The sequence below is a fragment of the Aethalodelphis obliquidens genome, unplaced genomic scaffold (genome assembly GCF_003676395.1).
Source record: "Aethalodelphis obliquidens isolate GAN/ISIS:26980383/991018 unplaced genomic scaffold, ASM367639v1 scaffold1, whole genome shotgun sequence".
Taxonomy (NCBI): Eukaryota; Metazoa; Chordata; class Mammalia; order Artiodactyla; family Delphinidae; genus Aethalodelphis; species Aethalodelphis obliquidens.
This window is the reverse complement of record NW_020837945.1, coordinates 95,559,726-95,574,417: the sequence shown is the minus strand read 5'-3', so window position 1 is coordinate 95,574,417 and position 14,692 is coordinate 95,559,726. Positions and strand designations below refer to the sequence as shown.

Below are 14,692 nucleotides of genomic sequence, written 5' to 3'. Positions count from 1 at the left end.
CTGTTGCAGTGCTGTGGCAGATGGTGCTTTGTGATTCTCACGATGGCTTTATTTCCTAACTTGCTTTCCTCCTGCTTGGAGATCACAATGCCAGTTTGAGGCTCATAAAATCCCAATCATATCAGATTTACTGACTTGTCATTTTGCTACTCTGCCGATCCAGTATTTATTATTTATATCCTGGCTCTATCCACCCCCCACGAAAGAACTGACCTTTCTTCTCCTGAAAGGGAGACAGAATAAAAATAGAGCCATTAGGACATGACAGGGAATGAGAAGTTGGGCAATGGCTCGGCACCAGAATATTTATTTGGATCGAAAAACCAAAGAAAAAGGAAGCTACTACAATGAGCCCAAACCTAGCGCTGAACTCCCTGATAGTCAAGGCAAAAAGGGGGCATGATGACCACTTTGCTCCTCTCACCACTAAATACTCTAGGAGAGCGGGATGAACAGTAACAGGCCTGCAGGCACACTCTCCACAGGCCTGCGCCTGCACAAGATGCTTACCTGACAGTATGGATGCAACGGCTGCAATGATGAAGGACACAATGACGCCGGGTCCTGCCATTTCCTTGGCCACCAGGCCAGATACCACGTACATCCCAGTGCCCACGCAGCTGCCAACTCCGAGTGAGATGAGGTCCACGGTGGTGAGCACCTGGGCTAGCTTGGTGCCATGTGCTGTGGTGGCCCCAGTTCCCTCTAGCATGGACTCCACCGGTTTGGTGCGCAGGATCCTGGAGTGCATGGCGTACCAGGCAGCCCCCCACTGCACTCGCCGGGGGTCCAGGGAGGCGAGGAAGCCACTCATCCTGAGCGAGATGGGTTGTGGTGAAGATCAACTGATGGCAGAGGGCTGCAGAAGCCTTAGTGGATGCTTCTGGAACTCATCTAGTGACCAGGGATCTCCCTTTTAGGAAAGGTCGAGAGGTCCCCAGGGCCGACTTCTTCTGGGAATGAATGTCTGCAGGAAAAACACAAGAAAAAGGAAGATGAGACCAAGTGGGAAACAAACTATGGCTTGAAGGCATTGATGGAGGTCAGTGTACTGAACTGGTAGAACTGATCTAACCTGTGTTTTTATAATGCAGGAGGGTTGCATTTCCCCCTTTGTCTTGCCTCCAGTCCTAAATGACAGTCCGTAGTTTGCACTGTGTGGCATAGTGGTTATGAAGAGGGTGGTCTGAGTCAGGGCTCTGCTACTTACGGTTCTGGGAACTTAGAAACGTTACTTCATGTCTCTGTGCTTCAGTTTCTACTGCATAGTGGGGATAATCAAGCCTCCTGCCTTGTGTCGATGTGAGAATTAAATTAGTGTTTGTCTAAAAAGAGCTTAAGACAATGCCTGGCCTGTGGAGAATGCTCTTCTGTCAGACTCTAAGTGCTTCTTACCTGGCTCTGCCGTGACCTGGTCTGTGATTCTTGGGCATAATCTCTGGGGACACAAGTCCTCATTTTTTGTATAAGGATGTAAAATTGGATCTGTGACTCTCAAGAGGGGCAGTGCCACCCCACGGGATTGTCTTCGAACTTTGTTCTCAAATGAAATGAAAATGTTTTGAGAAATTTTTTGCTCTCAGAGGTTGGGGTAGGGGGAGTGTTCATGGCATTTGGTTGGTGGGCCCCAGAGATGTTAAACGCGTGGGATGGTGTCATACCATTTTCGGATATCGGACATTTTTTTTTTAATTAATTAATTTTATTTTTGGCTGCGTTGGGTCTTCGTTGCTGCGCACAGGCTTTTCTCTGGTTGTGGTGAGCGGGGGCTACTCTTCATTGCGGTGCATGGGCTTCTCATTGCAGTGGCTTCTCTTGTTGCGGAGCATGGGCTCTAGGCACGCAGGCTTCAGTAGTTGTGGCGCACGCACTTAGTTGCTCCGCGGCATGTGGGATCTTCCCGGACCAGGGATCGAACCCGTGTCCCCTGCATTGGCAGGCAGATTCTTAACCACTGCGCCACCAGGGAAGCCCCGGACATTCTTGTAGGTGAAAATTCTGGTTATGATGATCTGAAGCTAAAACCTAACTCTGTTTTACATATAAGCACATGAGATTATTTTGGATGGTTTTAATAGACAAGTACCTTGACTTTTCCAGGAAGGCAATTATAGAATAAATTGAAGGAAGATTGTAAATTCTTTAGTTTTGAACTTAAGTGGAGTTCATCACTGTTTTAGAAAACCAAGACACCCTTTCAGTGCAACCCATGGTGTTGCATCACCTGTTCAGCACACCTGTACCAGCCTGCCATTTGAAACTGGCACGTTTACAGTACTTTTTCATATAGTGCAAGCATCTCATGATGACAGCTGTACTTGCCTGAGTGTTTAAATACTGAAATATGTTATATACAGGCAGGTTACCCATGAATTTTGCTTTAGGATATTAAAGAGGGGTGTATCAAGACATGTATTACAAAAAAGAGGTGCTGGGTCTGATAGACTTGAGAATTACTGTACTAGATGATTTCTAAAGTTTTATCAAGTTAGAAAATGCCAAGATTATATGAAGTTACTTTCTTTGGAAGCCAGAAGCTTCATAAAATTCTATAAAGAATTTTTAAAGTACATCTGGAACATTGATTCCAAGTACTGTGCTGATAAGCCTAGGACATTTACATTTACAGCAAGTTCCAGCCCGTGTAATCTACCCATATTATTAATTAATACGACTTAGCACTTAATGTTACACTTGTCCACTTCTAAAAGCTTTGTAGATACAACCTAATTAGAAGAATCAGGTGAAATGTAGCAGTTTGGCTCACAGGGGTTGGGTGATGGACCTACTGGTTTAATTTCCTCCTAAATTTGGCAGCGTTGCTTCCTGCTATGTGTTAATTCTTGACATCTTAGATATCAGTACATTTAGATAGTGCCACTGTATGTACCAGAGTCATTCAAAAGCCTAGAGTGCCAGCATTTTTTTTTTTAAGATTTCCAGATTTGTGAGAAAATGTATACCAGGAAGGCTGCAAGAACAACTGCTCTACTGGAGCTCTTGAGCTCTTGTGGGGAAATCAGTGTACATATCTATTTAATTTCAACCCAGCCAGCATGTACTGAACAGCCGTATGTGCCAGGCATGATGTTAGGCTCAGGGATGCAAAGACACGGTCCCTGCTCTCGTGGAGTTTCCAGTCTAGAACTGGAGATGATGGTCACCCAAATCACAATGCAAGGGAGAAGGTTTTTTTTTTTTTTTTTCTGAAAACCTTGTCTTTACTTATTTTTCATATTACAAATGTATATAGCATGGCCATTGCAGAAAAATCAGACAGTATCAACAATAACATTCGGTGAAGATAGATAAGACAATTCAACACACAGATAGAAAAATAAAAACCAGATCATTCTAGAGAGGGATAAGGGGTATGTTCTAGTGTCCCCCCAAAATTTATATGTTGAAGCTCTAATCCTCAGTACCTCAGAACGTGACCTTATTTGGAAATAGAGTCGTTGCAGATGTACTGAATAATTAACTAAGATGAAGTCACATTGCAGTAGGATGGGGCCCTAACCCAATACAACTGGTGTCCTTATAAAAAGAGGAAATTTGGACACAGAGCCACACACACAGGGAGAACGAGCTGTGAAGATGAAGGCAGAGATCAGGGTGATGCATCTGCAAGCTAGAGAATACCAAGGATTGCCAGCAAACCACCAGAAGCTAGGAAAGAGCCCTGGAACAGATCCTTCCTCACAGCCCTCAGAAGGGACCAACCCTGCTGACACCTTGATCTCAGACTTCCAGAACTGTGAGACAATAAATTTCTGTTATTTAAGCCTTGCAGTTTGTGATACTTTGTTATAGCAGCCCTAGCAAATGAATACAGGCTATAAAGGAAGTCAGACAGGGTGATGAAGGGGCGAGAGGGTCTCTGTGGTCACAGCATTGGCTCCTGAGTGACGGGAAGCAGCCGGTCATGCCAGGTGTCAGGGGAGAGGGTCTTGCAGAGCTGGGCCAGAGGGGAGACGGGGTGGCCTGCTCTGGGAACTGAGTGACACTGGGACAGTGTGACGAGGAGGATTCAGGTACCACGTGAGAGCTTTACATGTGTCAACTAGTTAAATCCGCATTTACAGGTGAGGCAGAGAAGGCCAGGGAGGTCCAGTAACTTCTCCAAAGTCATGGAGCCCATAAGTGCAGAGCTGGGCCTTGGCTCCACTTGCCAAGCTGTTATTCCTGGCTTTCCTGCCTGAGGGGCACAGGGTCAGACTGCTGAGCATCTCTCAAGCCAAGACAAGGGGTTTGTGTTTACTCTAAGAGCCATGAGAAGCCATGGGAGGGTTTTATTCAGGTGGGCAACATGATACGATTTACATTTTTAAAGGCTCATTGTAGCTGCTGCGCAGTTAACTGAAGACTCGTGCCCGATGATGAGTCAGTGCCAGGACAGATGTATCAGTACAGAGGGGAGTGAGGTGTGGACCTGCTGCTGAGGGCAGCCATGGTTCTCCAACTTGGCTGCACGGGGGAATTACCTGGGGATCTTTCAGGAACAATGGTGCCTGGCCTCAGCCCCAGAAATCCCAATTTAATTGGTCTGAGGTGTGGCCTAGATATAGGGATTCCTTAGATCCTTAGAGCTCCCCAGGTGATTCTAGCACAGCAGGGTTAGGGTCCACTGCCCTGTGAGTAATGACTAACGTGCTGGTGTAGAAAACCAGATACTGCCTGTGATGGTTAATTTTACTTGTCAACCTGACTGGGCTAAGTGATGCTAAATAGCTGGTGAAACATTATTTCTGGGTGTGTCTGTGAGGGTGTCTCTGGAAGAGATTAGCATCTGAATCGGTGGACTGAGTAGAGAAGATCCCCTCATCAGCATGGGTGGGCATCATCTGATCCGTTGAGGGCCTGAATAGAACAAAAAGGCAGAGGAAGAGTGAATTCACTGATTCTGCTTGAGCTGAGATACCCATCTTCTCCTCTCCTCGGACACTGGTGCTTCTGGTTCTTGAGCTTTCAGACTCAAACCGGGACTCACACCACCTGCCCCTCCCGATTTTCAGGCCTTCCGACTCAGACTGAATGATACCACCAGCTTTCCTGGTTCTCCGGGTTGCAGACAGCTGATCATGGGACTTCTTAGCCTCCATAACATGTGAGCCAATTCCTCATGTAAGAAATCCCCTCATATGTATCTGTATAAATCCTATTGGTTCTCTTTCTCTGGACAACTTTGACTGAGCCATTGCCATTTTCCACGTGGGGTCCCAAGGCCGACAGGTACTTCCTGTTTCTCTTCCTGGGCAGGTAACTGGGCCTTTCAGCAGCAGTCTTCTGCAGGCGGTGACTGTGGATCTGGAGATACCCTTTGGGATATTTGTCCTGATCAGCCCTTCATCAGAAACTGTCACAGAGACACTGAGAAAAGAACCAGGCTGGTTAGGGACGTGACAGTTTCACTTTGGTAGATAATTAGAAATCATGGTGAAAACATAGAGAATCAACTAGAATAAAAGTTGAAGGTGGTAGAATTCCTTCCTGGCTCCATTCCCTCCATGTAATTCCTCTGAGTGCTTGCTTTATTGATGCAAACAGGGGCTTGGGGCATTTCCTTCCTTGGTTGGAAATTTACTGGAGAGAACAAAATGTACAAAAGAAAACATGCTTCTAAGTGACTATTGACAATATCCATATTCATTACCCCCAGATTATGTTAATCAAAGAGAGTTTTGGAAGCTTATTGCTGTTGTCTTTCCAAGATGAGCAATAAATGTGTGTTGTGCTTTCTCTAGCACTTTAATTCAAGTTTCTCAAAATACTTCACAGCTATAGCTAAGGAAGGCTTGCAGGGCCCCTGGGAGAAGGGAGTCATCATTGTGGTGTTTGCCGACATGCTTGAGGGTTCTGTGGGCTCCAAGTATAATGACAGAAAGAGCAGGTTTGTGTGAGGATGAAAATAATTATGGCTTGGAAGTTCACCGTCTAGGTAGGATTGTTGAATTAGGTTGGAGCCTGCGTTAGGAGGCGAAGACAGGAAGGAAACGAAGGCTAACAAAACAGTAAACAGCCTCAAATCATTCCTGCCTGATTTTGCAAATACGCTAAGGGATTACAAAAATCCCTTCCTGACACTTCCCATGAGCTGGTGTCCGGCCTTTGCTGGAACATCTGGAGCAGCAGGAACATTGGCTGGTGGAAGCTGCCCCTTCACGTGGTTGAACAGTTAGGATTGCAACAAAATTCTTCTAATCGATGTCCCTAGGCAAAAGGAGGTTGCAGTTGAGAGTGCCAGGTTTGATGAGCCCTTCCAGGTGACTGCAGGATCTGAAGGAGCCTTCTGAGGCCCCGCCCCCAACTCCTGTACCCTGTGTCGTGTGCTAGCCCTCCTCCCCACCAGCCCCGCTGCTTCTCCTCTGGGCTGAGCTCCTGGCTCCTGGTTAAGAACCTAATTCAGGAGCCAGGTCCCCTGGGTTCAAAGTCTGGCTCTGCCCTTACTCGCTAAGAGCCTCTCCATGCTTCAATTTTGCCATCTATAAAATGGGAAAATAAGGGCACTAACTAGCTCACAGGGCTAGTTAGGAGTGAAGGAGTTAACGTGTGTGGAGCTTTTAGCACAGTGTCTGGCATACATGACTGCCAGGAAGTGGCAGCCTGCTAGCATCACCCTCCTCTGGCCGATGACCAGGTCTTTTTGTCCCTGACTGCTGACACTCCCTCCCACCTCCCTAGGCAGCTCTAAGAGGGTCCTTGGCCTGCTGCCCAGCCCTTAACCAGGGCTCTTCTCTGCTGAAGCTCCCCTGGATTCTATGGCTGCAGACTGTACACTCTGGTATTTCACTCCTAGGTGTCCATGCTTGCCTTTTTCATGCTTTTAGGGAAGGGCTTTCTCCTTTCCCGTGTTTTGTTATCTAAAGGGGTATCCTCAGCCGATTTGCTTGGACCTTTGGATGTTATATCTGCTCTCATTCCTATACACCCTTGACTTTTCTGCTCCAAATGCACACACACAAAGGTGGCTAGGGCATGGTGGATTCACCTGTAGTCACCACCCTACCCCTGAAAGCACGAGCTCCTTTTTACTTTCTTGCTTGTGGCTTACGGTGGCTCACTTAGCCGGAGCCTTTGATGGCAGATTCTCTGCTGAGGTCCTGGCTTCCGTTGCTCTTCTATTTCTTCCAAACTTGCCGCTTATGGCTCTAAGTTCGTATCCCAACTGTGGAGTCACTTGCCTGTCAGTCACTATGATTTTACACGGGGTGGCCAGACACAGGTCAGATATATGTGAATCCCAGGGTCTGCGGCGTCCAAACAGAACACCCTAGTAAATTGGATTGAGATCTATGTCCTGGTAAATTTCTCCTGTTGTCCCCAGTTTTGTTCTCTGTATCTGTACTGATTAACAGGGCTAATCTGTTTATAGGAAAGTCTTCAAGTTTTTGAAGGCAACTAACATATCTCTTGGAGTCTTATCTTCCCCAGACTAAACATCTTCAATTTCTTCAGTGATCAGCAGTGTCTCACATGGTATGGCTTCTAGATCAATCACATTCTGATTTGTACTTCTTGGGCAGGCTGCAGTTTATCATGGTGACAGTTTTGGACCATAAAAGAGTGGTAAGGGAGATGTTTTTGATCAGTCTGGCCGTGTGTGTGTGTGTGTGTGTGTGTGTGTGTGTGTGTGCATGCGCACATGCATGAACCTCCTAAATCATACAGTGCTGGTGCCTGACAAATTCACTCAGATGTACAACTGGCTTTAAAACCAGGGTTCCTGATTTTCAGATTGCCAACCTTCCCAATTATGTCTTTGCTAAGTGTTTGATTGAGATCTCAGACACAGCTGGCTTTGTTTTGCTTGGAATGCTTTTTAAAGGAGAGTTTGAATCTATGACAACTGAATAGCTATGCAAAAGAGGTGGTACCATTTTGGCTTCCTTTACAAAGCTTGCTATTTCTTTTTCTGTTTCTAAAAAGTTATTGACTGTGTTAATCAGCTTTTGCTGCAGTAATAAGCAGTCTTAAATTTCAATATGTTAAAACAATGACATCTATCTTTTTTCTGATACATATTTTAAAATATATATTTATTCTTTTAAATTGATTTACAACGTTGTGTTAGTTTCAGGTGTACAGCAAAGTGATTCGGTTGTACATATATATATATATACATATGTCACTTTCTCCTCCAACACCCAGGCAGGGAGGATATCCCCACCTGACATCATCTTCCCCTCCTTCCTCCCCCTGACGTCATGCCAGTGCTCTTCCTACTGCTCCATATTTAAGAAGGTGGACAGAGCTGCCTCCATTTTCTTTGTATGATATCACAGTCATGCCAGGCTTGGGGTGATCCCCAAAGGAAAACGAGGCATTTACCTAGTTGTCTATGTGGTAATGTTCCTTTAAAGGAGCTGAGGGTGTTTAATGTTCCTCAAAACTTTTCCTATTGACTTGGCTTCAGTGGGAATTTCTTCATCCTAATTTGGAGAAGCAAGAGTCTTTCTTGTAGGAGTCTAATCAACACTTTTCATTATTAACCAGCTGGCTTCCTCAGTATCGCCCAGGAAAATCCTTAAGTAGATACATCCCTGCAGCTTCTCTCCCTGCATATGCTAAATAGAGTTGCCCACATGAGAAGCTCCCTCACAAATCCATAACTGCAATTTGGATACCTTTGTGCCTTTGGGTTTGGAGCCCATATTTGAAACTCCTTTTGTGTTCCCTATTCACTGTGTCTTAACCCATAGCCAGGCCTCTTTGTACTTTGATTCAGTTATTCTGTAGATTCTTGTCTCTGAGATTCCTTCCAGTGCCCCCAAAGGAAATTTCTACTATTCTAAAGAGTCTGCATTTTAAGTCAGATAATTTCAGGCAGATCCTTCAAATCTTGATAATGGCCACTTGTATGTGATAGAACAACAAACAGACAAGTGGACAGATCTTAATTTTATCGATGTAGGTTATCATACACGCCTCATGAACTTTCGGTTCTCAGCAAAGCCGGACGCCACATACCCAACCCCTCTTTATTCTCGGTTTGTACTGTTTTCAATACACATCATCTGCTTTAATGGGTTCAGAGCACCTACTAAATGTCTGGCATCGTGTGTGCAAGATGCAGAGACAGAAAGAGGAGGAAGATGCTCCCCTTGTTCTCGGAGCTCCCAGGCTGGCCAGGAAGACAGGCCTGACGACGAAGTCAACACTGACTACCAAGATTTTACTTCTTAGCCTTTGCTTCTTGCTTCTTTCCCCATCTTTGCCTCCCCAAAGCTATCCATATTTTCATGTTCTTTTGGCACTCAGCTCATATCTCATCTGTCATTAAATGTATGTTAACCACTTGGGGCTCCTCTTCTTTGATTTCCCCCAACTCAGCATATGTTAAGTTGTGTCTTGCCACAGATTGTTATACACCTGAAGGCTTGGATCTCTTTAAAGCCCCCCAGATGGTTTTGTCTTGGAAAGAAAATAAAATCCAAGTTCCTTACAATGGCCTATAGGGCCATAAGCGGCCTGGTGTCTACTTCCTCTCAGAGTTCATTGCCTGCCACCCTCCCTTTTGGTCCACTGACCTCCTCTCGGTTCTTGAAACACACTAAATTCTCTGTTGCTTCAGGGCCTTTGCACTTATTTCCCCTACCTGGAATTTCCTATCTCAGGTCTTTGCATGGCTTTCTTTTTCTCCTGATTCCAGTCTTAGCTGAAATGTCACCTCTGCAGAGAGAAGCCCTCCAGGATCATCTGGGCTAAAAGTAGCCCTGGTCTTTCAGACTCTTTCTCTCAAGTTCTATCGTCTATCTCTCTATCTGTCTTTCTGTCCTCTACTTATGTATTTATCCATCCATTTATTTTTGAGTAATTTATCCCTACTTGACATTTATTTACTTATGTTTTCATTGTCTGTATCCTTTCTCTAGACTGTAAACCCCTTGAAGGTATGGATCTGTCTGTGTCGTTCTTTCTCGAATCCCCAGGGACCATAGCAGGGACTGGCAAACAGTAGGTAATCAACAGTTGTTTGTAGAATGAAGATTTTTCCACAGCTAAAAAGAATATTTGGCATAAAATATTTCTTTATAAAAGATATAATTTACAATAGGAGTTTGTAATAATCTGTGTTCTCTTGAGACATCTATTACAGTGTAAGATGACTTCCTTTGTTGAGTACCCTTTGTGCATAACATCAAAGAACACAAAACCTCAGAAACCATTTAATTCAAGTCTCAGATTTTACAAATGATTAAACTCGTTGACTGCCTTCACAAATCCCTTTGGAAAACCAAATTATCTATATTACCTAGTTATAAATAAATTATATTTCTGTGTTTTTGATCCTTTAATATTAATTAAGTCAAGGGAAGACTGAATTAAAAATCCACAATATTATAATATTAAAATATTTAACATGGGCTTCCCTGGTGGCGCAGTGGTTGAGAGTCCGCCTGCCGATGCAGGGGACCCGGGTTCGTGCCCCGGTCCGGGAAGATCCCACATGCTGCGGAGCGGCTGGGCCCGTGAGCCATGGCCGCTGAGCCTGCGCGTCCGGAGCCCGTGCTCCGCAACGGGAGAGGCCACAACAGTGAGAGGCCTGCGTACCGCAAAAAAAAAAAAAAAAATTTAACATTAAAACATTAACGTCTAGTTAAGGTTACAGTTGTACTTTTTGGTATAGATGGTTCATGTACAATAGCTCCTTGGAGACTTCAGTCTTTTACCCAATCAGAGCAGTAAATCTCATACATTATAGAGTATGCACCATAGAAGAGAAGGTATAATTTTTAGTTTGCTTCATTGCTTTTTTTTTTTTTTTCCTTCATCTGGGAGGAAAATAGTTGAGCACTTTGACAGCCTGGAATTTAATATGTTTTTGAAAAATGGAGATCACTTTGCCCTGTGGGTATACTGTTCATTTCTAGCTTCTGGGTCTACTTGGAAGATAGCACCCACTCAGGGTTCGTGGATCTGCAGGCCCTTGGGGTATACTCTGGATCCACAGCCCAGAGACCTCCTCTCTGGAGGCAGGTTTCTTTCCTGACTATCAGCATGTCTGTTCATTAGGAAATCTGAAAACTGGGAGAGCACATTTCAATGCCAACAGCATTTAACTCACAGAGGAGTGCCAGATTCCATTTGGGGACTTTTAAATGAATTTACAACCTACAAGCTATTTGACTTAAAAGTGCTTGCTTCCAAGCTGTTGAGTTAAAATTTTTGTAAACTGCAAGTTCTTGAATTCAAATGTATTCCTCATAGAGCACATTAAATAGCAACTGTTAATGCAAATACAAATATTCAATAATATGGATCAAAGAAATGGTCAAAGAAATGATACTTCAGTACACTGACGGTGGGAGTGTGAACTGACATAAATGTTTTTGGAAAGTAAATCTATCATGTGAAAATAATCAGGTGCAAAAAAGTTCTTTTTTTTTTTTTTCAAGGGCCATGGCAGTATCATTTATAGTGGTAAAAATTGGAAACAATGTAAATGCCAAAACTAGGGACAGAGTTAAGTGGATTATGAGGCATTCAGAGAATAAAATTTTAAGCATCCAATAAAATATTGTTCTAAAATAATATTTAATGACATAACAAATTACTCAGAATATATTAATTTAAAACAACTATAACAATAATAAAGGATATAAACTGTACAGTGTACGATTTAATTTCATTCTCTTCTGAAGGCAGAGTGTTAAAATGTTAAAAGGAGGGATCAGTAGGTGGTAGAATTAGGAATGATTTCTATTTTCATCTTTTCTGTGGTCAGCATGTATCTTTTTTTTAAATCAGGAAAAAATGTTTAATTGAAAATCAAAACAGCCTGCTCCTGTTCCTGGCAATGAAGATATATCCTTGGTTTTTGTAGTTATGTCTCCATGCATCTCCATTATGGGGAACTGTTTTAGGATCTGTTTCCTTCATGGAATTAGATTAGCCAATATTATCATTATCACTCTTTTCACTTTGGAGATAGAATTTTCAGAGAATTTCCAAGGAAAGCTCTGACTTGGTTACAGAATCATCCTTACACAGCAGATTGGAATTACCAGGAGCCTGGAGTCAGGATTCTCCCAGTTGCCACACAAAGCTCAGGCCAATACAGGAAGATAGAATCTGCCCCCAAAGCAAATACCTCAGTCCTATGACCCTGGCTTCTCTTAGATTGGTTTTCTTTCTTTCCAGGTTGACCATCCCCCATCCCCCAAAGGCAGCTAATTCTGATAATTTCTTGGACTGTTGTAAGAATTCGAATTATTCTCGATAGTTTCATCTTACAAAAGAAACAAGTAAAAACACCCCTCCTCCCCCAAACTGCCGTGCCCTCTTTAGGTATTGCCACACTTCAGCTATTGTCCTCCAGGCTGTCTCCACTTCTTCATATCTTGTCAGTCGTTGGCCTTCTCTCTTCTGCCTTCTGTATGTTCCCTGCCACCAAAAGTGCATTGCTGAAATAATCAGTGGCTTCTGTGTTGCTAAATCCAATGGACATATTCTAGCCCTCATCTCCCTCCCTTGGCCTGTCAGAGGCATTCAACACCGTTGTTCACGTCCTCCTCAAACACTCTTATTTCATCTTATAGCAGTGAGAGCCATGGGTTGAGTGTAGTAGTGTGCAAGCTTGATGGTGACCTCCTATTAGGAATAAGCTATTGTGATTTTCTTCTTCTTTAGTGTAATGGGATTTTAAAAGGAAGAATGCATCCTCTAGAAGATCTTGACTGCTGGTACATTTTTAGTCCTTAATATGGGGTCTACTGTTAAATGGAATCATAGAATGATATTTACAAGTAACCATGTATTGGTCAGTGTGAGTCAACATCAAGAAACCATTATGCCACGATGCTGGAATGTCTTGGCTGAAAGAATGATTTAGAAGGGGAAAAGACACCTTTCATTCAACATGACAAAGAAATTTGAGAATCTACTTAACAAATATAAACAAGAATAAAAATATTCCTTGAGGTAGAGGATTAGATGGTTTACAAACTTTCAGGTCCATCTGGGCTATTGGTCATCCATGCACCTTGACCTGTACTTGGAACTGATGTGTCTGAGACTGTTGCTCTCTCTGAGATCTGAAGCTTGGTAGAAAGTGTAAAGTCCCTTTTCCAAGCTAGGCTGGTGGACCTGCTGCCCTGGAGCCTTTGACCTACACCCTTTCCCCAGAAGACGCCAGCCCAGATGTGACCTACTCTCTTCTCTGTCTACCCCAGAAGAGAAGGCCATGGTGTCTGGTGTTCAGACCCAGCCCCAGAAGACCCATTTCACTATATTCTGCATCAGTGAGATACATAAAGAAGTACAGTCTCTCTAGCACCAAGCCGGGTAGGGTGGGTCAAACTCTGTGTCATATTTTGACAGCTGATGAGTATCCCAACAAATGAGCCTCTGTGTTCAGAGCCAGGTATTGAGAACACTTAATTGGTCTCACCTGTCATAGGCAAGGGCTGAGAGTGTAATTCCTTCCTGTCTGTGGTTTGCATCTGACTAGGACCCCATTCTATTTAGTTAGTGAAAATCTCCAAGTAAAAAGGGGTGAGCTCCCCTTGGGACACATAAAAGGATTAAAACAGCCCCCTTGTTATTTTGAACTCTGGATTTCATTCTGTTGCAAATGGATATAGGGTAAAATAGACAAAAAAGAGAGTCTTTTATTGTGAGGCTAAAAACGGGGAGGTCATATGGTTATATGTCTAAAATGCAAGTCATAGTGCTTAAAAAAGAGGGTCTTCCCTCTCTGCTTTTTCTGTTCATCACATGTCAGGTAGAAATATTTGCCCATCTCCTTCTGTGTGCCAGATGCTGCCCATATCCTATCTTGGGTAACAATTCACTTATAGAATAGCACCACTTATATGATGCTTACTATGTACCAGGCACAATTGTAACTGATTTATATATATATATATATATATATATATAAAATTCTTACAACAGCCCTGTGAAGGAGATTTATTTTTAACCATCTCTAAATGAAAGATGAGGAAACTGAGGTACAGAACAGTTAAGGCATTTATTCAAAGTGGCACAGCTACTAAGTGGCAGTTATGGGATTTGAACCCAGGATTTGTATCTCCAGAGCAGTGGCCCATCTAAAGCAGCAATGTCCAGCAGAGTCCTGTGGTGGTGAAGTGTTCTTTGTGATGTCTGGTATGGTAGCTATAACCTCACGTGGCTATTGGGCGTTTGAAATGTGGCTAGTACAGCTGAAGAACTGAATTTAAAATTTTATTTCATTTTAATGATTTAAATTTAGATAGCCACATGTGGTTACTGGCTATTATACTGGAAAACATAGCTGTAGAACCTGTGTTTAATAACTTCCAAAAAACATCAGAAAGGTGGTGGTATCCTTTCCAGAAGAGGACAGTGAGTGTCAGTAAAGCTGAGGATTTATCCGAGGTTCTGAAGCCAGAACGTGGAAGAGCCAGGCCGCCAGCCTCTAAAACCACGTGCTGCGGTCACCAGAGATACACCCCCGCCTCTGACCCCCATCCACTCTCCTGGCTCTTCATCTCTTTCCAAACCGGATCAGAAAGCCTATCTTTCTTCCTCCACCCTTATCAAAGAGTCTCTCTTTCCCTTCCTTCATTATTAATGCCGTAACAGTAGAACGGCACTTTGAGACAGAACGTCATGCTACGTGTTTGGGGGGTGTGGCATGGCCCTGCAGAGTTTCACTGACTAAACTGGAGCAGCTTGGTAATAAGTAGTGTACTCATTCTTAACATTC

The 14,692-nt window shown here is 43.6% G+C and overlaps 1 protein-coding gene across 2 annotated transcripts in view; it reads right to left on the bottom strand.

The window, feature by feature from the left end:
* The window catches only part of SLC7A14 (solute carrier family 7 member 14), a 119,065-nt gene that overhangs the window by 67,043 nt on the left and 37,330 nt on the right, over positions 1-14,692 (bottom strand). Inside the window, exon 2 of one of the 2 annotated variants that reach the window (XM_027111905.1) lies at positions 511-967. In XM_027111905.1, coding sequence (XP_026967706.1) covers positions 511-814 — 304 coding nt within the window. In that variant the 5' untranslated portion in view covers positions 815-967. Of the gene's footprint in view, positions 1-510; positions 1,643-14,692 lie in introns of those variants that run through there. The other variant, XM_027111912.1, reaches the window with a different exon arrangement.